At 39.5% G+C, this 27,208-nt stretch overlaps 2 protein-coding genes and 1 pseudogene across 5 annotated transcripts in view; 2 read left to right on the plus strand and 1 right to left on the minus strand.

The window, feature by feature from the left end:
- Positions 1-2,495: 2,495 nt before the first annotated feature.
- LOC125913408 (microtubule-associated proteins 1A/1B light chain 3B-like) lies at positions 2,496-3,046 on the minus strand (annotated as a pseudogene).
- Positions 3,047-6,662: 3,616 nt separating this feature from the next.
- On the plus strand, positions 6,663-14,279 carry SIKE1 (suppressor of IKBKE 1). Its single transcript, XM_049616508.1, has 5 exons — positions 6,663-6,904; positions 7,142-7,247; positions 8,115-8,257; positions 10,375-10,488; positions 12,329-14,279. Exons 1-5 carry the CDS (start codon positions 6,746-6,748, stop codon positions 12,428-12,430), a joined length of 624 nt encoding a protein of 207 aa, XP_049472465.1. The 5' UTR covers positions 6,663-6,745; the 3' UTR covers positions 12,431-14,279.
- A 10,468-nt stretch (positions 14,280-24,747) lies between these two features.
- The window catches only part of CSDE1 (cold shock domain containing E1), a 39,370-nt gene continuing 36,909 nt past the window's right edge, over positions 24,748-27,208 (plus strand). For 3 of the 4 annotated variants that reach the window (XM_049616509.1, XM_049616511.1, XM_049616512.1), the window contains exon 1: positions 24,748-24,853. The gene's annotated coding sequence lies outside the window, so the exon portion shown is untranslated. The other variant, XM_049616510.1, reaches the window with a different exon arrangement.

Below are 27,208 nucleotides of genomic sequence, written 5' to 3' on the forward strand. Positions count from 1 at the left end.
GAACCTGGAGTCTGCTTCAGATTCTGTGTCTCCCTCTCTCTCTGCCCCTCCACTGCGCTCTCTCTCTCTCTCTCAAAATATTAAAAAAGAGAAAGAGAAACGGTGATCACAACATGGAAGACACCCAGATGTTCCCACTGGCCTCTAAGGAAATGAGAGCAGTAGCTGAGAAACTGGCTAGGAAACTTACCAGAGGAATTCACTGCAACATCAGGAGGTACCCAGGTGGTCCTATAACTAAGGATTCCAAATACTGCCTCAGCCAGGAACCTATTGAGAGGTATGGCCTTAAGGAGGTATTAGATGTATAAACCCCTCCCCACTGCTGCATATGGGTCAGGGAGGACTACTAGGTCCGGAGTCTAGAGAGGAAAGACCAAGCTTTCTGAGGGATGGAACCAGACCAACCACAGACCAATCACACCTCCAAAGGCTGGGGTTTGCAGGGGACACTCTTTGCCCAACACCTTCAAATACCCATACTCCATCATGGATCAAAGAGGGGAAAGGGGGATGAAATCTGAAAAACAATCACACATAAGAATCTGATTTACCTAAAGAAACTGTTAAATTACCTAATTAGACTAAGTTTATCAGACTCAACTAAAAGTTAGGGTTGGGGTTTTTGCCCTATTTTACCTAATAAGGTGGACATGGGGGTTCACAAGAAATTGCAGATTACAGAAAATAAGCTACAGTTTGTGCACATATCTGTGTAATAAAAGTAAATTTGTGACCCTATTGCATATAGTTTTACAAATTGATCAGAATTGGTCAGCACACTTGTGAAAGATTTGGAGCACATTAGATGATAAACACTGGATTATACACAGAAGTGTTTTTTAAAAATGAACAATTAAAAGCATAGTCAGCCACCCTTTGGTCTGCACTGACTCCACCATTGTTAATAGGACTTTGGGGCTGCATTCACCTGCCTTCCCACTCTGCCAGGCAAGCAGATTCAGCAGAGTCTAATCCAACAAGAGGTAGTTTGGGTTTCATAACTAGGACCACCCATCTTGCTGTTCTCCCAACATTGTGATAATACCCCAAATGCCTGTTTCTTGGATTCCCTCATTAATTTAAATAAGAATAGGCTTTTTGTTTACTTAAGAAATATACCCATCACAGTTTTTGTTTCTTTGTTTTTAATCTCCATACATGAAGGAGAAGAAGGGTGAATTTATGGAAAGGCATGGAATAGATTTCCTCAGAGCCTCCAAAGGGTATCAACCCTGCTGACACCTTGACTTCAGACTTCTGGCTTCCACACATGTGAGAGAATAAACTTATGTTGTTAAGCCACCCAGTGGTAATTTATTATGATAGCCCTACAAAACTGATACACACATATAGTTGTTTTGTTTTTTGTGGGTTTTTTTAAACGGAATCAGAAGAACATCGCCAGTGATCACCAATGATGTTCTTCTGATTCCGTTAACACACACACACACACACACACGCACGCACACAAAACAACTATATGTGTGTATCAGTTTCGTAGGGCTATCATAATAAATTACCCCCGGGTGGCTTAATACAACATAAGTTTATTCTCTCAGATGTGTGGAAGCCAGAAGTCTGAAGTCAAGGTGTCAGCAGGGTTGATACCCTTTGGAGGCTCTGAGGAAATCTATTCCATGCCTTTTCCCTAACTTCCGGTGGCTGTAGGCAAACCTTGGCATTCCTTGGCTTGTAAACACACCATTCCAATTTCTACTTCCGTCACATGACCTTCTCCTCTTTTTGACTCTGTGTGTCTTCTTCTTTTCTGTCACTCTTTTTTTTTTTTTTTAAAGATTTTATCTTTTAGGTAATCTCTACACCCAACACTCAAACCCACAACCCTGACATCAAGAGTCGCATGCTTTACTGACTAAGCCAGCCAGGTACCCCCTTTTCTGCCACTTCTAAGGTCGACGGTCATTGGATTTAGGGTTCATCCTAATCCAGGATGATCTCATTTTGAGATCCTTTTTTTAATTACAAATGCAAAGATCTCTTTCCAAGTAAGGTCATATTCACAGGCATAGGAAGTTAAGGCTTGGACATATCTTTTGGGGAGACATATCATTTGGGGAAAGATCTCTTTCCAAGGAAGGTCACAGTCACCGGTACAGGGAGTTAGGGCTTGGACAAATTATTAAGTAAAACAGCAAATCAGAATTACAGACTTCTTAGATGTTAAAGGTTATTTTCACAGACCATAGCAACAATCTCTGAAGTCAGGGTGTCTCTTAATTAGAATTAACATTTACAAGAAGTTTTATGATACAAAATGAGTATCTGCTTTTCTGACTTTCTAGAAGACTAAACATTTTTCCTTATCTTATTGAGATTTCTTTTACCATAATTATGAAGGTCTGTGGTTTTTCAAGACCAAGTCCTAGAAAGCCATTAGTTAGCAACAACATGAAAAAAAATAGGTATGAGAGCTCAAAACTTACCATATGGAGGACAAAGGAGCAAAATAAAATAGACCCAGTTTTCTAATCTTAGACCAACAATTTCATTCCAAATGTCTCCTAGAGGCATATGCCATATACCAGAAACCATTTTCATGCTTCTCACTTTCATACACCTCATAAATTGGCATGGATCCACTCACCATGCTGTGTCCATTCACAGCCAGGAAGAAGACTTGATTGGCATTGAATTGTAAGAGCCTGCTAATTATTTTGATGAGTTCACGCATTTTGATGTGATCAGGTGCAAAGAACTCAGTTTTATCCAGGATAGGAAACTGCTTCTCACCCTTTCTTGGTTCTATTATCACTGGGATTTGGGTAGGATACTGCTCTTGGGTAAATTTGGCATCTTTTATTCTTTGTTGCAAGGTGCAGAGCCACTTGAAGGTCTTCTCCAAGATCTTGGCATAGGAGATTGAGATAGGATGGCAGCAGCGGTGGCTCTGACTATGGAGATAGTAACTCCTGAAAAAATTTATTAAATAGTTACTATGTCCCTTTTCTTCTGGTTCTTCCTCCTTCATACGTCCCCCTCCTCTCTTTTAACTCTTCCTCCATTGGATCCTTCCCATATGAAGGCTATAAACATGCTCAACACTTGTTCATAGAAATAAAAGCAAAAATGGCAACAAAAACCCTGTATCCTGTTTTAACCACTACTAGAATCATAGTATTGGTCAAGGGTTGGAGTTTACTGTTTGCATTTGGCTTTTTAAAAAAGTGCACAGAGGCACCTGGGTGGCTCAGCCGCTTAAGCATCCAACTCTCAATCTCAGCTCAGGTCCTGATCTGAGTCCTGTGTTTAAGCCCCATCTTGGGCTCCCCATTGGGCATGAAGCCCACTTAAAAGAAAAAAAAGATATATAAATATACATATATATAATTAATAATTAATGTATGATAATTATACATAACATGTAACATATTATATAATAATATGGCTTAGTATATATAATAATTAAAGTATATTATTGATTATTAATTATATGCACAGAAATTAAGGGTACTAGAGAGACTGTGGTTCACATTGGCTATCATAAGCTCCCTGTCTTTTCAGGGAAAGAAAACTAGAGCATAACAAAATAATCTGATAGGTAGAGAGATTATGACATATTCAGAAATGAAAGAGCTGGATGAGGTCAAAGAGACAGTAGTGGGAGAAAAGTATGCAAGAACTAGACAGATTAAAATAAAGGTTGCAGTCAAATGATTAGATATGAAAGTTTAAAATCCTTTTTTTAAATGTTTATTTTTGAGAGAGAGAAAGAGAGAGCACAAGTGGACGAAGGGCAGAGAGTGAGGGCGACAGAGTATCCAAAGCAGGCTATGCACCAACAGCAGCGAGAAGCCCCATGTGGGGTTTGAACTCAGGAACTGTAAGGTCATGACCTAAGCCAATGTCAGATATTCCACCCACTGAACCACCCAGGTGCCCCTGAAAGTTTAAATTCCCAATGAGGAAAAATTGTTAGTGAATGATCAAGGGTGTGGTCATGGATACCCAAATAAATTCAATGTCTCTTGAAATGAAAAGGCCAAGGAAGACATTATACAAATTGTCCACATAGACATGAATGTCACCCAAGATGAGAGCAAACCAATGAAGTAATCAAAAAGACTGTAAGCCAATTCCTTATTCCTACGAATAAAGGGAACTATCCAAGGTAGTCAGTAACTGACAACAATAAGGAGGGACAGAAGATTCTTCAGCTGCATGATGTAAACTTCAAATAAAGTAGAGGTTGTAATTACACAACCAAGTACAAGTAATGGTTTGGCAATGTCATTGGGGAATTACAATGACAGTCTAGTTTTCAGCCCTAACATGGGTGGGGCATAGAAGAATAATTGACACCATGGAAAGGGCAGCATGGCTTGTGGTGTCCTTAAGGGAGAGCTATTAGAGAAGAAGAAGACTTGAGGTAGGGAGAAGACCAGTTGGGAGACTGTTGCTGCATCTGGGTGAGAAAGGATGATGGCCCAACTACCCAGTAGCAGTGAGAATAAAAAGAAGGAAATATGTCCTAATGGTATAAAGGAGATAGATTGCTTTGATAACTAATTAAGTGTAAAGAATAAATAGGAAGGATAAAGGACAACTTCCAGGATGCTCTTTTGGGCAAATGGATATATGAATATGCTCTTTACTGAAATGGGGAAGAGCAGGTATATAAACATCAATAATGAGATCAGGTTTTGATCTTCTCCCTCTGCGAATACAAATATATTCTAGGTTCATGGAAAAGATTGGGGCTACAGAGATGAATTTGAGAACCATCATCCCTGAATAGAAGTCAAAGGTAAATAAGTGAAAGAGATCACTTAGGGAGGGTATTTTGTTTTGTTTTAATGAATGAATGAAACCTCTTTGTATCTGTGGCTCTACATTATTCTTTATTCTGTCGATCAGTGGTCCTGATTTGTTATTTTTGTTTAACTTGTTCCCCATCACCCTCTTGACAATCATTGAATGTCTCCATTGTGCCATGTGTTGAAATACAAAAGTAAAAAGCATAGTTCTTTCCCCGCTGCTTCTCTAACCTGTCACTACTTCTCTGAGGCACTTGCCTGTTTTACCAGCCTCCTTATGCTGTCATGAACTTCAATTATTCATGAGTATGAACTCTTTCTCCCATTAGAATATAAACTCCCTAAGGACAGAGACCTTGTGTCATTTTCTGAAGCATTCTCAGACACTAAACAGTGCCTGAACCAAAGGAGTCTCACCAAAAATATTTATTAAAGTAATGAATGAAAAAGAACAAAGATTGGCATACAAGCTTGATATGGTAAACTCTTATAAACCAATATAACAAATAGTATGGAAGTCAGTGCCATTCTGGTTAAATTTATTATTTGTTAATTGAATTAGAAAGGAAAAATAGGCAAGCAGAAAATAATAATGACTGCATCTCATACCCATGAAGATAGCTATCAAAAAAGAAAGAAAGAAAGAAAGAAAGAAAGAAAGAAAGAAAGAAAGAAAGAACCAAGTGTGGGCAAGAATGTGGGGAAACTGGAATCCTTATGCAATGTTGTTAAAAATGTAAAATGGTACAGCCACTGTGAAAAACAGTATGATCTTTCCTCAGAAAATCTAAGGCAGAATTATTATTATATGACCCAGCAATTCCACTTCTAGTAAATACCTAAAAGAATTGAAAGCTGGGACTCAAAACAGATAAGCAAACATCCCTGTTCACAGTGGCCAAAAGGTGGAAGTGTCCCTCAGTGGATGAATGGATAGGCAAAATATGGCACATACATTTGATGAACTATCATTCAGCCCTAAAAAGGAAGTAAATTCTAAAATGCATAGATAAACCCTGAGGACACGTTAGGTGAAATAAGCTAGTAACAAAACAACAGATATGATTTGTATAATTCCACTTACCGTACTTGAGGTATCTAAAGTAGTCAAATTCATACAGACAGAAAGTAGGTTAGTGGTTACCAAGCACTGAGAGGACTGCAGAATAGGGAGTTAGTATTTAATGGACATATTGTTTCCATTTTGCAAGAGGAAGAGTTCTGGAAATGGATGGTGGTGATGGTTGCATAAGGAAGGCAATGCACTTAAACAGTACTAGAGTATACATTTAAAAAAGGTTCACTGGGTTAAGCGTCCAACTCTTTATATTGGCTCAGGTCACGATCTCACCGTTGGTGGGATGGAGTCCAGTATCCGGCACTGTGCTGACAGCGTGGAGCCCGCTTGGGATTCATTCTCTCTCTCTCTCTCTCTCTCTCTCTCTCTCTCTCTCTCTCTCTCTGTCTCCCCCTCCCTCCCTCTCTCTGCTCCTCTCCGACTTGCTCTAGCTATCTCCCAAAATAAATAAACATGAAAATGCTTAATATGCTACATTTTATGTGTATTTTACCACAATTTTTAAGAATTAATTTTAAAAAGAAACCAAGCACCAATTAAAAAAAAAAAAAAAAAGATGCCTGAACAGCAATCCACATCAGTCAGAACCCACTGGGAAAAAAGACACGGACCAGAACCCAGCTTGACTACCTGGCCATCGGAGCCAGAAGGCAGAGGCGGGGCCAGGCGGGGCCAGGCCAGGCCTGGGGCTCCGCGCAAGGCGGGGCCGCACGGCGAGGCTGCTGGTTAAACTGGGTCACCGGCGGACTGGGCCGCCACTGCGCAGGCGCATATGGCGGCTGCCTAGGCGCCTTTTAAACATACCGGAAGTGACGTCTGTAACGCTGAGACAGGTTCAGGGAAGGTTCGTGTAGGTGAGCAGGGCCGGGGGCCGTGGTCCTGGGCCGCTATGAGCTGCACCATCGAGAAGATCCTGACAGACGCCAAGACGCTGCTGGAGCGGCTGCGGGAGCACGACGCGGCCGCAGAGTCGCTAGTGGATCAGTCCGCCGCGCTGCACCGGCGGGTGGCCGCTATGAGGGAGGCGGGGACGGCGCTTCCGGACCAGGTCGGGCAGAGGGTAGGGGGCCGTGCCCGCGGGTTCTGTGCACCGGGAGGGGTGGAGGGCATAGGACGGTGGGAACCCGGCTTTAAATTTATGCCTGCTCTCAGAGGGTGGCGGTGAGACCTTTCTGCGGGGTCGGGGCTGAGAATGCTGCCCTGGAGCCCCGACCCCAACTTCTTCGGTTGCATCCGCGGCTGTTTTCCTGTTAACGGCGCGCTTAGCCTGTCTCTGTTTGTCCAGTATCAAGAAGATGCACCCGATATAAAGGACATGTCCAAATTCAAACCTCACATTCTGCTGTCCCAAGAGAACACACAGATTAGAGACTTGCAGCAGGAAAACAGAGGTTAGTCAGGTCTTTTTCTGTAGTTATTATTTTCTAATATCCAATAATGTTTCAAAAGTTCTTGCCAAACTAACTTCACATCTTATATATATCTCCGGATTAGTACTTTGAAAAAGCGTTATCCCTTGCTGGCCCGGTAACAATAAAGTTTACGTTACCCTTTTTAAGGTCATCTGACTGATTTTGTATTTATAGGCTGCTTACCAAAGTGGGTGCTTAGTAGAGTTGAATTATTGCATGGCTTATTTGTGTATCCCCATATGGATATTTGCATAAGAAAAGAGTTAATATCCTCAAGAGCTTAAATTTTTTGTTTATTAATTGACATAAACACTAAGATTGAAGAAGTTTTTTAAATGTTCTTGTGCAAGGTGGAAGAAATGAATTTTATCCTCAGGGTATATATTCTCAGGTTTAATGAGTAAATGATCAGTGATAGTATGAAGTTATTTGTATGTCAGTTTACAGAGAGCTTTCACATATATCATCACATTATATTCTCATATCTTCATTTTGAGGTAGATAAGCCAGTATTTAATATTACAATGCAGTTAATAGGCTCAGAGAGGTTAAATGATTTGCATAGGAGTAGTAGTAAGCTAGTAACTCACAGAATTGAACCGAAACCCATGTCTTCTGGTTCTACATCCCATGTTGTTTCAAACAGACTATTCTGCCTCTGCCTAGAAAGTTATTTTTCAGATAGACCTTAACTGTTGAGTTTTGTGGACTTAAACACTGAGTTATAACTTTGCATTCACAATATCTCATGGACTGTCATAAAATTCCAACTTTAAGAGCTTTGGCTTTGAGAGCTCTCTCTCAGACATCACTGCCAAGTGATTTTATTTATTTATTTTCTTATAGAGCTATGGGTTTCCTTGGAGGAACACCAGGATGCTTTGGAACTCATCATGAGCAAGTACCGGAAACAGATGTTACAATTAATGGTTGCTAAAAAGGCCGTGGATGCTGAACCAGTCCTGAAAGCTCACCAGTCTCACTCTGCAGTAAGAAATTTTGATGAATAAGTTCTAAATGAACAGGATTGAAATCTTGAATTGTTTTAAATTGTTTGCTTGTTTTTGAAGAAAAGTAAGCTTGTTTTCCTTTCATGTTTGTCATATTTGCTTTGATTTCCCTATACCTTTGTAAGGATATGAATAGAAAGAAGGGGGTAAGGGACTGTTCAGGTGCTTTTCTCTGAGTGGGATTAAGGTTCTTCCCTTCTTCACCAAGATCTCTTTTCAAGATTAATGGATGCTTAGTTCCTTGACCAAACATAATGCCAGGTAGTGGTGAAGGTGCTCAGTAAATATTTGGTTGCTTATTAAATTTTTTAAAATGTTTTATTTATTTTTTGAGAGACAGAGACACAGAGTGAGCAGGGGAGGGGCAGAGAGAGAGAGAGAGAGAGAGACAGAATCCAAAGCAGGCTCCAGGCTCCAAGCTGTCAGCACAGAGCCCAATGCGGGGCTCGAACTCACAAATCACGAGATCATGACCTGAGCCGAAGTTGGACGCTCAACCCACTGAGCCACCCCGGCGCCCCAATATTTGGTTGGTTATTATTGTACTTTCACTAAACTATAAGCTCCTTGATTGTAAGGAGCATGAATTCTTCTTTTATCCCTAACATAGTACCTGGCACATAGCAGGCAGTCAGTAAACCTTTATTAAACTGAACTACATAGCATCATACTATGTTGTTAGAAGTATGGTTTTAGGGGCGCCTGGGTGGCTCAGTCGGTTAAGCATCCGACTTCAGCTCAGGTCACGATCTCGCGTCCGTGAGTTCGAGCCCCGTGTCGGGCTCTGGGCTGATGGCTCAGAGCCTGGAGCGTTGCTTCCGATTCTGTGTCTCCCTCTCTCTGACCCTCCCCTGTTCATGCTCTGTCTCTCTCTGTCTCAAAAATAAATAAACATTTAAAAAAAAAAAAAAAGAAGTATGGTTTTAAAAAAATACATGGTGTAGGGGCGCCTGGGTGGCGCAGTCGGTTAAGCGTCCGACTTCAGCCAGGTCACGATCTCGCGGTCCGTGAGTTCGAGCCCCGCGTCAGGCTCTGGGCTGATGGCTCGGAGCCTGGAGCCTGTTTCCGATTCTGTGTCTCCCTCTCTCTCTGCCCCTCCCCCGTTCATGCTCTGTCTCTCTCTGTCCCAAAAAAATAAACAAAAACGTTGAAAAGAAAAAAAAAAAAATTTAAAAAAAAAAAAATACATGGTGTAGTTTCTATACTTTGGTTGCTTATGATTTAATTTGGGAGACCTAGTAATTGTGCTTATGTTTGTAGAGTGCTTCATAGTTGTCATTGTACATTCACATGTACTATATCATTTAAAACAGGATTAAAAGATGGGCACCTATTTGCTCCAGGGAATTTATGAAAGATAAGTTGCATCTTAGATTCCTTTGAAAGCATTTTACTGACTTAACAAAAGTCTTAGGGAGCAGGAATATTTTAAATATGTGAATAGCTCTCATCTAGAAGAGAAAAATAAATGATTTTCTGTTATCTGGAGGAAAAAACTTGAACCTTAAAAGAGACAGTTTAGTTTGGGGTGCCTGGGTGGCTCAGTTGGTTTAGCATTGGACTTCAGCTCAAGTCATGATGTCACGGTTCATGGGTTCAAGCTCTGCGTCAGGCTCTGTGCTGACAGCGCAGAGCCCACTTTGGACCTTGTCCTCCTCTCTCTCTTCACCTCACTCACTCTCTCTCAAAAATAAACATTTAAAAAAAGAAAAAAAAAAACAACAGTTTAACTCACATGAAAAAGTTGCGAAGAGATATGTCCAATGATAGAATAAGGTACCTTGGAATGCGGTGAGCTTCCTGCCAATAAATATACTCAAATTTAAGTTAAACAGCCACTTAGAGATGTTGTTCAATGGCCAGTGGTTGGTTAGACTAGAATCAATCTTTTGAAAACAAATTATTTATTTGTGAATACCACAAGATAACTTGATTATGTCTTTGCCTCTTCAGACTCAGATTGTGATGAAACTCCTGTGTAACTTCTATAGCATAGATTAAAGGAATTTTTTAACTCATAATGCATATGTTCTCGTGAACATCTGTAGAAAAGATAACTTTTCACCTTTGTCTTTTCTTAATCTTAATCTTTACAGGAAATTGAGAGTCAGATTGACAGAATCTGTGAAATGGGAGAAGTGATGAGGAAAGCAGTTCAGGTGGATGATGACCAATTTTGTAAGATTCAGGAAAAACTAGCCCAATTAGAGGTAAGATTGTTGCTATTATAGGGTCACAATATTCAGGGAGTTTTCTTAGAGTCCAGAAGGTATGCCATTGCTATCCTAGGCAGTATATTGATGTTTTCTGTGTGTTCATGATTTAAAATTAAAACTCCTGTTCTATATCCTTTCCAAGAAAGTAAATACAATCAGCAGCAAACAATGAAAATGCCAACTATGTATTGGCTAGAAATTGAGATATTATCATATTGAGAGGGTAGAGAGAGTAGAAGAGACAGATTACATGTGAGCTAAAATCCCTCCTCTGCTATAAAAGGAAGTCAGATAATGTCTTAAATTGATCATCAAGAAATAGCAGTACAGGGGCACCTGGGTGGCTCAGTTGGTTAAGCATCCAACTTCGGCTCAGGTCATGACCTCGCGGTTCATGAGTTCGAGCCCCACATTGGGCTCTGTGCTCACAGCTCAGAGCCTGGAGCCTGCTTCAGATTCTGTGTCTCCCTCTCTGCCCCTCTCCCACTCACACTCTCTCTTTCAAAAATAAACATTAAAAATATATATATAGCAGTACAGGCATAATAATTACTATTAATTATTCATTTATTAACTATGGAAGTAAGTACCAAAAGAAATAGATAAAAGTTTTAAAAGTGGTTGCCCTTGGGGAACAAAGCCAAGGGCATGCTATTTATTTTATAAGCCTTACAGTTTTGATTTTTTAAAGGCTCTTTTCATGTAATATTTTTATTATAATAGCAATAATTTACCAAGGGAAAAAAAAAGACCTGGAGGTATTAGAATCCCATAAAATTATTAAGAAAACACATAACAGTAAATCATTTGAATGTTGCTTATTACAAGATGCTGTCATGGCCCCTTTGAGAAATATCAGAGAGAAAGAGAGGATCCCTGCACAGAGTCTACTGAAAGGAATAAGACTAGTACTTATATGATATGAAATGGTTTGTACATGCTAGGAGAGATGCACAGTACTAAGGGAAGCACTTTATATGTTAGACGATTTAATGACCATGGACGCAGACTCTTGATGAAGCCTAAAAATGCTATGGTTTCCTAGAATTTCCTACAGAGAGAATGAGGATACAGAGTGCAAGCTGCCCTAGCTGGAAATCAAAGGGAGAGACAAGGTCCCAAGTAGGAATTAGGAGTTAGTTAAAACAGTAGAACAACCTTGTCTGTAGTATCCCTGATGTACCTGAAATATGGAAATAGCCCTAAAGAAATGTGGAACAAATTTTACTCAGTATTTTAAGTGGAAAGGACACCAACATCAGATTGAAACCCTAGCAGTATCACATCCACGTTGTCTGCGTTTGGACAAGTTTTTGGACTTTGGTGAGCCACAGTGTCCTCGTCTTCTAGAGAACATGGATGTAGGGAATGGTACCTGCTCTACATGTTGTTGTGAGATGATATATGTAGGACACCCACTGGTACCTGGCTGTGGACCCATGTGTAGTTTCTTCTCCTTTTCTTCCTTCCTCCAAAACTGTAGCACATTCAGAAGAAAAGACTGAGCACAGTAAAAATATTATTAGGAATTTAAAAGGTAGAAGAAATAGTAGTAAAACTAGCGGGAACCACAAAAAGTACAACAAGCACTGAATACCTCAGGTGGAGAGAGACTTTGGTTTTTTTTCCTTGTAATCCTAACATGTGGTTTATATAAATTACTCAGTAAATGTATATTAAGTGATTAATAATTAGTATTTTAGGAAATTCTCAGTTATTTTGTTTCTTTCAAATGTTTAAAATTAATATGCTTTCTGTTCCTGGCCCAAAACAATGTATTCTGATACAGTTTGACAATCAAAATACTGAAATAAACATACCTTTTTTTTTCCAGCTTGAAAATAAGGAACTTCGAGAATTATTGTCCATCAGCAGTGAATCTCTTCAGGTCAGGAAGGAAAACTCAATGGACACTGCTTCCCAAGCCATCAAATAACTCCACTTCTGAATGACAGCTGGAGATTGTCAAGGAAGGAAGGAAGTTATTATCTTTCTATTTGAGTATTGTCCATGTAATGTCTTGCCTCAGACTTGATTTAGTGTTGATTAAAGGTACCAGGTGGCAGTTCAGAAATTCGAAATCAGATTGGCTGTCCACAAAACAGTTTTTGGGTGTGTTCGTGAAAATACACACTGAGTTTCACCATTCCTTTCTCTGAGAGACTACTTTTAATTTTCAGTTCTGGGACCTTGATTTATATAAACTGTGTTACCAGTTCCTTTTTGTTTGTTCATATCTCTGAAACTTAGAGCCTTTTATTATAAGCCAGCAATTTTATTTTATATAGGACTGTAAATTACAATTCTAAAAAATTTTTAAAAGAGATTAGCTTTTTAAATCTACTTGGCACACACCTAGTTTTTTTTCCAGTTGAGAAAAGTAATACAATTCCATAGAACTAGATTAGTAGATTCTCTGATTTGTAACGTCATTCACCTCCTATGAAGTTTTAAGTCTCTCTGGTGCTAAGAGTTGGCACTTTATGACCTGGTGTCTTTACTCTTAATTTGAGAGAACCTACTGCTAGTTCCCAAGAAACATACTTGAAAATAAGTCCACCTTTTTTCTGGTGATAGTAAAGTCATTGTATTGTTCAAAGAATCCTGAGAAATTTGTCCCGTGTATGTGCATATACACATGTACTCTTAGTTAAATCCTAAAGGTAGCTTTTATTTATTCTATTTGATATTAATAGTCAATTTTTCAATATTGTCCTCATAGGAAATCTTCAACTTGGGTGATTCACCCAGTTGAAGAGCATACAATAGGTTTATTCACATCATGGTTTTTAATGTACAACATTCTGTTTACATAGAACTTCTTTTTATAGTTGAGTACCATCACTTACTTGGATGTCTTTCATTATTAGTACTGGCAGTTGGCTTTCTTTTTAGATCCACTTTTCACAAGGAAGCAAAGGTTTATCACCTAATGAGAGTTATTACATTCATCGTGTTGTGCAGACAACAAAGCAGTGTTGAGATTCAAATGCTGAGTGGTCAACTAGGCTCACTCATCAACTCATTCTCCCATCTCAATTTAGTCACATGTGAAATTTACAAATTACTTCATGTTATACTGTCAGATTAGGTTTGCCTAAAAATAATTGAAATAACAAATCCTAAACCTGTCCATATTTTCCAGTAGTACTAAGCACCATACTGCATAGGAGAGACCCAGTATTAAAAAGAGTTTTTTGTTTGTGCTTTGTGTGATGTAAACTTTCATACTGCCATAAAGAATTAATTCCAATTAAAACAGTAAAACTTCACTAAGATATCCTAAAAGCATCTGATCCCAGTAATACTGAAATGACTTTGCCTATAGTGGTGGTCTTTAATAATCAGGTATTTTAGAATTTGTCAAATTTCTATTCAAAGTCCTATACAGAATTTGAAAAATACTACCACCCCCAGTGTGGGCATTTTTATCTTGTTTTCCAAGAGTAAGTAAACCTTTAGTCCAGCCATTTGGCTTGAAGTATATACCCTAAGTGACACTGTGTGTCCCACAGTTCCACTCAGGAGGCAGTGGACTATACAGGGCCATCAAATGGCCCATTAAAATATGACATGGTGTCTCTTTATCTGCCTTATGTTCCTTTAAAGGTGTTTATAGAGTACTTTACATCTTAGATATCAGGATAAATGTCTATGTTAACTTTTCACCCCGGCAAATCAAAAGCTTGAAGTCTGAGTCTAAAGAGCTCTCAGCACCCTACATAATGTAATTCTGGCTAGTGTTAATATAAATGTTTCTAATAAAAACTTCATTTTGAGAATAACAGTTAATTTTATTCCGCAGTGAGTCTAATTATCAGGAAATACAAAGGTCTATTTTTCACATAATAGCAACATGTCAAGTAGACAGGGCTTTTCATAAATATTTTATAATTAGCATAATGTAGTCAGATGTATAAGTCTACAAATAGTTGTATCTAAAATGGTTTTAGAAGGGTACTTCCATGGCTCAGTCGGTTGAGCATGATTCCAGCTCAGGTCATGATCCCAGGTTTGTTGGATCGAGCCCCACATCGGGCTCCATGCTGAGCTTGACCCTGCCTGAGATTGTCTCTTCTCTCTCCCTCTGCCCTCTCTACCCGGCTCATGCGCTGGCTCTCTCTCTCTCTCAACTAACTAAACAAACAAATAAATGAATAAATAAAATAGTTTTAGAGATTTCCTCATGATTTAGAAATCCAAAATTATATGATTACAAATCAAATTACAAAAACTGAGTTTAGAAGTACCTTGAAAAATGCTTAAATATTACTGATCTTACCTTAATACCTTTTACCTTGACTTATATTGATAATTTTCACATAATTTGATTCAAACATTGAAGGTCCATTCCGTGTTCCCCAAAATTGTTTGCTGACTACTGAAATAGAAACTTAGGAATGGGATCCAGGAATTTGTATTTTATAATCATCCCAGATAACTTCTAAGGATACTAGTTTGAGAATGTCTAATCTGCTATGTACCAGGCACTTCATTTGGAGTTACGAATAGAAAAAAGGTGAGGGAAAGGCGTTGACACTGTTTTTGAAGAAAAATTTGGTAGAGGAGACAAGTATACATATAATTACAGGGCAGTGATAAATCCAATATGAGAATGTATAGGATACAGAGAAGGCTCTATAAGGAGGAGAAAGCTTGGTGCTTTCTAGTTATTCTATAATCTCCATTTCAACTATACCTCATTTTACATACACTCAGGCACAAGGAGGTTATGCTATCTGTCTAAACTGGAACCAAGATTCCAACCTAGAGAGACCCTTAAACATACTCTTAACCACTAAGTTAGGATGCCTTTAAATGCCAAATACGGGTCAGAGTTCAAGTGGTTCTTGATTGGCAAAATCTATTTTTACTAATAGTGCAAAAGAAACACCACAGCCCATATATTAGAAAATATGAATTCAATAAATGGAGTCTTAACTCATGAGACGTAATTGTCCTCTCTTTTCTAGAGTGGTGCAGCTGAGACCATGTGTGCATACGATTAAACAATGTTTAATCGGTGGTCTTACCTACATACAAAGAGTGCAGTGCTGTCTTTCAAATCCGCCTCCTGAGCATGCCATTTTTCATCCTTCATGCTCTTTTCTTGTGGTTGCAAGGTCGGTGCTGTGCCAGATTCCATGTCCATACTGAAGGCAGGAAGATAAAGGGAAATGGCCTGTGCCAGCTGTGTATCCTCTTTTACGAAGGAAAGCAAAGCTTTCCCTGAAATTCCAGACAGATTTCCCCTTGTCTTAATTTGCCTGCCTCTTTAAATGGTAACTTCTATCTTCAAAGGAGGCTGTGTACATAGCTGCCTCAAATAAAGTCGGTATTCCATTAGCAAGGAGGAAAGAGTATTGAGAAAGCAACTAACAAGGTCTGACAAGTCCTTTTACTCTGAATCATTCTTAATAAGTGAAAGTTGAAGGTGTTGGTGTTGGTGTTGAGTGGCCAAGAGTGGCTGTGGCAGACAACTGTCATTTCTTTCCTGGCTGCCCAATATCATTCCTATCCTGTTAGGGAGTCCCTCACCTAATGAGGCAGAGGCCTTCCTCCCTCCTAAGAAATTTGTCAGATGTTTTCCCAGCCTCTTTTGCAGCTAAGGAAGATATACCTGCTTTAAACTTTAAAGTTGGGCATACGAAGAAGCAGGGAACTATGCAGAATTCCTTTTGAGTAAAGGCCTACAACGCTGGCTACTATGTCCAGTTCCACAGAGGAACAGCCCAAGCGGCTTTAGTGACAACATTTCAGTATCCAGTGTCAGTAAAGTCAATGGTGCGGCTGCAGTGTCTCTGCCACACAGTGAGATCTTCAATGAAGCAATTATCTGAAGTGATTTAGAGGCTCTGTAGCCTCTCATTTTGGTTTTCTGCCTGTCTTAGAGATCCTGAGGATTGCCTTTTAATAAAATCACTTTTTGTTAAAATGAACCTGACTTGCCTCTAATTAAGAACGCTGATCAAATAAGCACAGTCTAAAAAACAACTGTGCAAATACAAATTTTGCCAATACTTTATACATAATTTTGCACTTACGTTTTAATATTTGACACTTAGAAAAGGATATGTAACATGCAAATAAGCTATCAAACATAATCATTCATCACCTAACTTAAGAATTAGAACATCACCCATACTTTGCATTTATCTAAGCTCCTTTCCTATTCTCCCCATCTCCCTACTCCCTCTTTTTGATAGTTCTACCACATGCAAAAAGACCTAAAATACGTATGCATCCCTAAAGTGACATTTTTTAGTTTTGTTCCATTTTGATTTCTATAAAAATGGTACCATATTTTACATAGTCTATAGGGATTTGATATTTTCAACTGAACATGTTTCTAAAAATAGTTTTGTACATAGCTGTCATTTATTTCCACTGATGTTCACTATTTCATTGTGTGATCATATAATGTATTAAGAGATACATATATAATACTACAATTATGCATTTTGTAAATCCTTGCTAATATCTGACTTCCTGAATTTTAATTCTCCATCCACTTTTATATTAGATACATTTCACAATAAGCAGTTATATTGCACATTTTTCAGTATTTCACTTGCAGGTGTCTCAGCAACTTTTAGAGGGAATTAAGGACTATTATCTGCTAATATAATGGAAAGCAGATGATGCTTTTTCTTTTGTCACCCACAAAGAATGCTAAAGAGGAGGCAGAACCTTCAGAGCTGAATGAACTGCAATTTACTCAACATTTTATCTAGCCTAAAAATACAAGAGGAATTGATGGAAGTGGATTTCTATATGTTATTGATCCTAAGCTTGATTTTTATTTCATATGTTAACATCCCTGTAATTGGGATATGTCTTACACATGTAGGGGTTTGTGGTGTAGTTGACTGTAAGCATAAGCATAATTGGCTGTGTTCCTGGTGGCATGACTGGACAAAGGTAAGCTCTTGCTATTTTGGTCAAGAAACTATTTTAAGCACTATTTGAGAAGGGAGTAGGGGTTTAGCTGTTTTCTGTGAACTTTCCATTCATGTGAACCTTCTGGTAAGATCAAGAGAGTGCCAGCATAAGAACTTGGGAGTATGGCTATATTCGTTCTTTACTGCTATATAACAGATGACCACAAATTTCCCACCTTAAAACAATGCCCATTTCTTCTCTTACAGTTCTGTAGGTCAGCAGTCCATGCAGGGTTTAACTAGGTTCCCATCTAATGATGTCACAAGGCTGAAATCAAGGTGTCAGCATAGGCTAGGCATCTCATCTGAGGCTCTGGGCCCCCTCCCAAGCTCACATGGTTGTTGGCAAAATTCATTTCTATACAGGTGTAAAACTCCCAGGACTTCAAGGCCAAAAGGAGATCACTCTCCAACCTTCCTTGTCTCCCATCTCTAGACTCTCTTTTAAGAGCTTACATTAGGCCCAACCAGAATAATCCCCCTCTTGATTAACCCAACTGATTGGAGATCTTAATTACACCTGCAGTAATCTCTTTGCCATAAAGGAGATATGAGGTATCCTCTAATATCCACAGGTCTAGCCCATGCTCAAGGGCAGGGGACTATACACAGCATGTACACCACCAGGTGGCGGGATTCTTGGTAGCCATCTCACAGTTCTGCCTGCCACACAGCTTTTGCTAGCTTGAAATAAAATTCTGGACACCACAATGAAGCACTCTTAGGAAATCCTGTGTTACCAGTATTTTTGGTGGCCTAAGAATAATCCTGTGTGGAAAAACCTGCACATCTATGAGCCAAAAAGAGATTCAGTAAGATTCATCAATGTATGCTGTAATCAGTGAACTAAAGTGGTTTTTTTTTTTTAACGTTTATTTATTTTTGAGAGAGCACACATGAGTGGAGGAGGGGCAAAGAGAGAGGAGGACAAAGATCCAAAGTGAGCTCTGTGCTAACAGCTCAACTGACTGAGCCACCCAGGTGCCCCTAGTGAACTAAAGTTTAAACAGAAAAAGGTATTTGCTTAGCTTCTATTAGTTTCCTAGAGTTACCATAACAAGTTACTACAAACTGGATAGCTTAAAACAACAGAAATGTATTCTGTCACAGTTCTGATGGCTAGAAGTCTGAAATTAAGGTGTTGACAAGGTTGGTTCTTTCTGGAGGCTCTAAGGGAGAGTATGTTCCATGCCCCTTTTTTCTAGCTCCTGCAACTCTTGGCATTCCTTGACTTCTAGATACAGCACTGCAATTTCTACCTCAATCTTCACATGATTTTCTCCCTGTATGTCTGTGTCTGTATCCAAATATCCCTCTTCTAAGAACAGTAGTCATTTGATTAGTTGTTGCTATAATTCAGTATGACTTCATTGTAACTTGATTACATCTGCAGAGACCCTATTTCCAAACAAGGCCATGTTCTGAGATTCTGAGTAGATATAATTTTGAAAGGACAATTCAATCAAGTCCCAAAGTATCTCCCCCAAAACATTTAGTAATTATAATGGAAAAATAACAATTTTACTATGAATAATCCTGGCAGACACCACTTTAACCAACTGATTAAGGTAAACATCACTAATAATAAATTTCAACATCTTATGCCCCCTGGTATAATGCAATGAGAAAGGTACATCACCTCCATAACATTCTTTCAAATAATGCATCACCTCAATCTAACCCAGGGAAGCATCAGACAAAAACAAGTTGAGGGATGTTTACAAAATAACTGATCAATGTTCCAAAGTGTCCAGGTCACGAAAGGCAAGGAACTGTCACAGAATGGAAGAGAGTAAGGAGACAACAACTAAATGCAGGGTGTGATCCTGGATTTGATTGTGGAAGAGAAAATGGATATCAGGGAAAGAACTCATGAAACCTGAATTAATTTTGTAGTTTAGTTAATATTGTGTCAAGGTTAATTTCCTCGTTTTGAAAATTGTCCTATGGCTAAGTAAGCTTAACATAATGGAAAAGTGGGTGAAGTGTTTATGGGAACTTTCTATATAGTTTTTGTAATTCTTTTGTAAGTCTAAAACTATCTCAAAACAAATATGTATTCCCTGGATTACTAATGAGGCTGAGCATAATATCAAATGATTATTTGCCTAACAGTTTTCTTTTTTTTAATTTTAGAGAAAGAGAGAGAGACAGAGCTCGCACACGCCGGTAGGGGTGAGGGAGAGAGAGAACCTTAAGCAGGCTCCATATTCAATGCAGAGCTCAATGCAGGTCTCAATCCTGTGACCTTGGGATCATGACCAGAGCAGAAATCTAGAGTCAGACACTCAACCAACTGAGCCACGCAGGCACCCCGTACCTATACAGTTGTTCGTTTGTTTGTTTTAACATTTATTCATTTTTGAAAGACAGAGAGAGGCAGAGCATGAGTGAGGAAGGGGCAGAGAGAGGGAGACACAGAATCTGAAACAGGCTCCAGGCTCCGAGCTGTCAGCACAGAGCCCAACGCGGGGCTCAGACTCATAAACTGCAAGATCATGACCTGAGCCGAAGTCAGACCCTCAACCAACTGAGCCACCCAGGTGCCCTTAACGTTTTTTTTTAATGTAGACATTCAAGTCATTCCCCCATTTCTTTTCTTTCACTTTTTCCTATTTATAGGTATTAATTTAGTATATATTTATGATACTAATACATTATCAGCTTTACATGTTGCAAACATATATATTCTAGTTTCTTGATTTTTTAAAGTTTTTAATGCTGTCTCTTGATGAATGGAATTTTTAAAATACAGTAAAATTTATTACTACAAAGAAAGATTCAGAAGAGTTAGGTTTTGTGAAGAGTTTTAGGAAGACCACCAATTTACTTTGCTTATTTTTTTTTTTGACTTTATATACACACAAGAGTGACACATGATGAAAATGTTTTTAAAGTTTTATCTAATTAGACCTAAACCAGGTCTAAATAACTTTAAAGGAACTCCATTAACAAATATAAAAATTGTAACCAATGACAGTATTATGTCAGAGTGAAAATGGCAACATATTTTCTTCTTGCTGATGCACAAATAATGATGTATGGTACAATCAATAATGTCTTAGAATTAGTGAAATGGATAATTCATCCATTCGATGAATATTATTAAGTACTTACTGTTATGTCAGTCCCTGTCCTAGATTTAGGGGATGTAGTGATGAACCAGAGAACTGAAACTTGGACTATTGTTTAGAAAGAAGGGGAATAAACAACTAAATTCATAAATGTGTTAATTTTGGACAGCAATACATATTATGAAGACAATAAAACAAGCTAATACTATGGAGAGCGATGCTGATAGTGGGTACTTTTACTTTAGAGAAGATCTTTGTGAGGCAGTAACATTTAAGCTAACAAGTTACTGATGAGAAAGTGCCACAAAGTGATAATTTGGGGGAACAGCATTCCAGACAGCGGCAACAGTAAATGCAAGTCCTGAGTAGAAACAAATCTGCAATGTGGGAAAAACCAAAATAGCAATGGAATTGAATCACAGTGAACCAGAGGTTAGAGATTTAGTGGGAACTAGGTCAGTTAGGGCCTTGTAGGCCATGGTAAAAGAATTTGGGTTTTATTCTGAGTACAATTGGTTTCATTAGGATCTAAATTAAGTTTAATTAACAATATTCTTTTGCTCCACCCTTCCCTCTGGCTGATTCCCAGAGCTAAAGTGTTATGGTGACTACTTTTAATGCAGCAGCTTAGCATATAATTCTTCTCTTATGTGCAGTGTTGACACTTTAAAGGGAAGCATAGGGGCACCTGGTGGGTCAGTCAGTTGAGAGACTGACCTAGGCTTAGGTCATGATCTCACGGTTTGTGAGTTTGAACCCTGCATTGAGCTCTCTACTGTCAGGGCAGAGCCCACTTGGGATCCTCTGTCTGCCATCCCCTGCTCATTCCCTCTCTCTCTCTTTCCCTCTCTCTTTCAAAAATTGGAAAAAAAAAAAAAAAAAGGAAGCATTATACAAAGTTTTTGCATTATTCTTATTTAAATTCTAATATTTTATTACATGTTGTTATCCTTATATCATTCTTATTTACATAATGCATTTTAACTGTTAGAGGCTTGTTAATGAATAAAAAGTTTTGGAATGCAGGGTTCTAGGATTAAATCTTATTTACATTCTTGTGGAAATAATGATTCCTTATGAAAGTTTCTGCTCTAAATTGTGTTTTTCTGTTCTGAAATCTTGAATGTGGATACCTTTACCATCCACTATTAGCAAAATTTTATAAAAGTCCCCGGGGGTGCCTGGGTGGCTCAGTCGGTTGAGCGTCCGACTTTGGCTCAGGTCATGATCTCCCAGTCTGTGGGTTCAAGCCCTGTGTCAGGCTCTGAGCTGACAGCTCAGAGCCTGGAGCCTGCTTCTGATTCTGTGCCTCACTCTCTCTCTGCCCCTCTCCCACTCATGCTCTGTCTCTCTCTGTCTCAGAAATAAACATTAAAAAAAATTTTTTTTTTTAAAGTTCCCTTTAGGGGCGCCTGGGTGGCTCAGTCAGTTGAACATCTGACTTCAGCTCAGGTCGTGATCTTGCGGTCCATGAGTTCGAGCCCCACGTCGGGCTCTGTGCTGACGGCGCAGAGCCTGGAGCCTGTTTCAGATTCTGTGTCTCCCTCTCTCTCTCTGACCCTCCCCCATTCATGCTCTGTCTCTGTCTCAAAAATAAATAAACATTAAAAAAATTTCAAAAAAGTAAAAAAATTTAAAAATAAATAAATAAATAAATAAATAAAAGTTCCCTTTACCTCCCCTAAATAGGAAAGACATGTCAGAATGAAAACAGCCCTTAGAATCTTGAATAAATTTAGCCTTATTTTTTTAAAAATCTCTACATTGACCTAATATTTCTCATTTCACAGAGAACTGACAAAAATCTCATCCTATACAGTTGCCATCACTGCTCAAGAAAAACTTACAAATGTGTAAAGGATGCTTTTGATTGTCAAATAGATTCGAGAGATATGTGCTTACTGATAATTGTAGAGAGAAAAAAACACAATCATAATCAATTTCACTATCTAAGTTTCTCAGGGAAGAAAAACTGGGATGATAAATACCAAAAAATAATGTATGCATTTTTTTTGTTTCAGTTTATTCCTTAATAGAATAAATATCTCCTCAAAATCCATAACTACCCCATTGCATAGGAGATGGCTTCCCAAGTGACTTCACAAGTTTCTGCTTTAACTTTGGTTTTAAAAAATAAACATAACATGATAACTACATTTCAGTTTTTTAATTTCACTTCAAAAGTAATCTGAAAAAAATTATTGCCCTAAAATGTAGCGATCTTCTAAAAATGAAACCTACCTCTAGTTATGGGTAATACTTGTAAAAAGAATAAATCACATAAGCTAGTGATTTAAATCAAATGTTTCCATCTTTTACTTTCTTTAATGCCTTGGATGCTAAAATGTATGCTTCTGGGTGTATGCATATTTGCATTTTGTGTTTAATGTAAATTGATACTAATTATGGATCATGGAGGAATTTAAAGGCAATTGAGACATAATCAGAATGATGAGGATGAATGGTTGTATGATTTAGGAAGGCATTTAGAAACTATGTGTAATAGTAGAAATCAAGACTTATTCTTTCTTAATAGGGATTGTATATATAGAATTTAATGAGACTATTATTTTTTACATTTCCCATTACTGTGATATTTGAGAATGCGTGCTCTTAGACCTAATTCTACTTTTAGCCCAGCTTCACATGACCTTGTTTCTAGTGCAAGAGCCCGGGGCAGTTTCTCTGTAACATTAGATTAGAATATCCAGACTAGGTCTATTGCTGAGAAGGAGAGATCTCAATTTAAGAACTGGACAAAGGAAACAAAACAGCTGGTTTGACAGATGAAATGTTTTGTACTTCCCCAACAGAACACTCTAATTTCTAACAACATCCTACACTATTGTTCAGTGCTACTCATTCAACAAGCTTTTGAGAGTTGTCTATGCCAAGTACTGTCAGAAACTAGGGATGCAAAGATGAATGTCATTGGTCCTGTCGTAAAGTATCACTAGGTGGTATAAACCAATAATTACAATAGAGTGAGCTATGAAAACATTGAAAGCAAATATGAAGCAAATATCTTACCTTGGAAGCATGGGAAGGCATCAAAGAGAACAAAGGCAGCTTGGAGGTGGAATGGAATTGGACTAATAGCAACAGAGTTCAGAGAGAAATGTTTTAACATCATAACTAGAATACTGCCTCCTCTTAGAATTCAAAATAATTTGCTCAGAATTGGAGGCTATTTACTCTTAACTCTGTGCATCTTTCCTTCACTGCAGTTATGTCTCTGTGTACGTTTAAATTTGTTTTTGTGATTACTTAATGGTGCTAGACTGAAAGTTCCTTGAGGACAGAACTATATCCATTTGTCTTGAGAACTGTATACACCCCAATGATGACAGATATGAGATGCAGAATAAATGTATTTTGAAAGCGAAAATAAAGCGTAGGGGAGTTCTCAGGAGCGTGACTGGTCATTGTTTATCCAATATTGTCAAGAGGGAGAGCCACAGAATCTGGGAAAAGCATTCCTCTCACCAGAGGGTACTGCCCTATTGTTTGACAAGGGATAACTCATTGAACTTTTCTGTGGCCACAATGAACTATTTTCTTTCTTCCCCATACCCCTTTGGATTAATCATCATTTGCCCTGATTTCAACCTTTTGGTTACTGATTCAGCCTCTTTGATTACCAGATACAATACGAATATCTTCTGGTGACTAAAAGGTCAGTTGAAGGAGTTTTTTGTTTGTTTTTTGTTTTTTAATGGTTATGCTGCCTTGCTCACTCTTGTCCGTCTGTTGCAAGCACTACAGTTTCTGCGAGACAAAGGTCTCACGTAGAACTTCCAAACTACCTTACTAAAACCTACTCTATACTAACGAAAATTCCAGTATATTATAGCAGACAAGAGAAAAAAAGCCTTGCGCTGTGAGGAGAAACTGGGGTTTGGGGCTTCTGAATGATGTCCGAGAAAACAGAAATCCTTTATATGACATTCCTGCATATGCCCTCCAGATTGTTCGTCCTCAAAGTTTAGCCTGGTCTCTCTGTCTAAAGCATATTCAGGTTTGCAAAGATCAGAGACGCCGAAAGTTACCCGCCACCCCGCCCCATGCGTCCCAGCGGAGTCAGTAAACACGGAGATTGCTTCCCGCACCTCAAGGGGGAGGGAATGTAAGGGAACGTGGGCACCATCTTGGTTGTGGTTAAGCGTAGCGCACTAGTTGGCGTCATTCAGACCTCATGCGCAAGCGTATTAGGAATACGCTCCCCCTCGCTTCCCGTGCACGCGCTCAGAGCCCGCAACTCTCGCGAGAGAAGCGAGATTTATTCCTACGTACCGGGCCGTGCTGCTTATGGCGGCGCTGGAGAGGGGGCGCTGAGCTGTTGGGGTGAGTACGACCTCAGGGTCCAACTGGGGGTAGTAAGAAGCCAGGCTAGGTGCGGATGAGAAGACCAAGACTAACAGGAGAGACTTCTGAGTCAAGGTGGGCACTCCTAGAGCTCTGGGCAGGGAAGGTTTCACCCTGAGTCTTTACCCCGGCTTTTCCACCTGGCCCCCGTTTAACTGTCTAAGCCTCACGTCAGGCCGCAGAGCTGAAAGGAAGAGTCGAGGCCAGGCAGCCGCGCGTGGTGGTGGTGGTGGTGACTAAAGTGGGGGGAGGGAGCGAAAATGGAGGCTCCGACCGCAGCCAAGATGGAGGCAGGGGTGCGGGGCTCGGGCGCGGAGGCTGCTGGGAATTGTAGTCTGGCCACTTCCTCCTCTGCGGCTTGGCGGGGGAAACGGGAACTACAAGTCCCGGCGGGCGGGGCGAGGGGGGGGTGGTGGCGCGGTCCTTTGTGTGAGGCTGGCAGAGCCGGAGGCAGAGGGGCCTGCTTTGACTCCGGACCCCATAGTTTACTGGCAGTCACCTGCTTGGGGATCTGACTACGAGTACCAGAGCGCAGTGCGGTAGTGGCGCCTCCTTTGTGTATGGACTGAGACCCCGCTCCGTCTAAATGCTTAGAGACACCCCTTTCCCCAGCCACGTCTGACACAGTAGCGTAGCCGAAGTGTCATCTTTACTTCCACTCACCTAGAGCTGTCTGTCTTGATTCTGAACACCCAACATTCCCTTCTTCGCTTACCCCTCGGCTTCTTGAGAAAGGGAACCAGCCCCTAATCGTGGGCACGTGGCTCTCATTCCTTCATCCTGGGGTTAGGGCGTACTCTATTAGAGCTCTGTGGAATCGTCCTTAGCACCATCTCTGCCTCTTATGGTGCCAGAGCCTGGCCCCTGTTGAGCAGCGAACGACTTGGCTTCGTCATTCTCTGTAGAGTGAGTTTTTTTAGAACCCTGGCAGGAGACCCTTGAAGATTTTAACCATCGATCGATATTTTATCAGTAGGAAATTTGGGGCGCCTGGCTGGTTGAGTCGGTAGAGCTTGCAAACTCTTGGTCTCAGTGTCGTTTTTAAACCCCACCTTGGGTGTAGAGATTACTTAAAAATCTTAAAAAAAAGAAAAAAGAAAAAAACACTATGACAATTTTAGTGCCTTGGTTCTTTTGGTTTCAGGTTTTCCTTTAGAAACACCCAGATGGCTCCTCTCTTGCTTGACTCAAAAGTGAGGCAGGGAACACTCCCTAAAACAGCCTTCAATCTGCAAACACAAAAATCTGAACACTGTTGTAGGAGGTTGTTGTTTTGCACCTAAAATGAGTGAAAGAATGGTCCTCTAAAGAGTTTAGAGACAGGGTTAGAGGGCAAGGGAGGACGTCCAAAGACACTGTAGTAAAATTTCCTTTGAGAGACATAGTTTTTTATCAGGATGATATGAACTGCCAGCTCTTGACCAGAGCTACCGGCCTAAAAAATGCAGGTACCAAATTATAGCTCATAAGTTATTCAATATCAAAATGCTGAGTAATTTTCATTTTGAGTTTCTAGAAGGTAGGCATTTTCAATACTACATGGAGGGGCAATATAATACCTTGGTGCTTTTGGGGTACTAATGAAAAATAGGTGTTCTTGGTGTGGGTTAAGAAGAGGGTTTATATGCCTGAATGGTTGTGTGTGTATATATGTGGGTATATATATATATATGAGTCATAAAATCTGGGTAAATATTCAGCCTTGTTTCTTTTTGTTTCCTTTTAGCCTTAGGCTTGAAATAAAAGAGATGGTAGTGGTTTGAGTGATTTTGCAGCTGCTCTGGATGTTTACCATTGGGATGAGTATTTATAGCAGCTGAGTTGAAAAGTAAAGTATTTGAGGCGCAGAAGATAGGTTTTCTTTTTTTGTAAATAAGTTCTGACTTAACAAGTATGACCTTTAGAGTGTGGTTGAAAATTCTGGTAAATTCCTGCAAATCAAAAAATGAGAGCGTGAAAGCTGACATACAGTCCTGCTTTATTCCACTCCTGTTTTCCCCTCCATCCATCTAAAGACACACTGTGCAGAGCCATCCAGCTTGTAAAAAATATTTTTTCTGGGGTGTCTGAGTGGCTCAGTTAAGCGTCTGACTTCAGCTCAGGTCATGATCTCAAGGTTCGAGGGTTCGGGCCTGCCTTGGGCTCTGTGTTGACAGCTCAGAGCCTGCAGCCTGCTTGGGTGTCTCCCTCTCTTTCTTCCCCTCCCCCACTCGTGCTCTCTCATGGTCTCAAAAATAAATTATAAATGTTAATAAAAATTTTTTAAAATATTTTTTCTTTTAAATTGTTGAAAAATATACATAACATAAAGTTTATAATTTTAACCCCCCCCCT

The sequence above is a fragment of the Panthera uncia genome (genome assembly GCF_023721935.1).
Source record: "Panthera uncia isolate 11264 chromosome C1 unlocalized genomic scaffold, Puncia_PCG_1.0 HiC_scaffold_4, whole genome shotgun sequence".
NCBI lineage: Eukaryota > Metazoa > Chordata > Mammalia > Carnivora > Felidae > Panthera > Panthera uncia.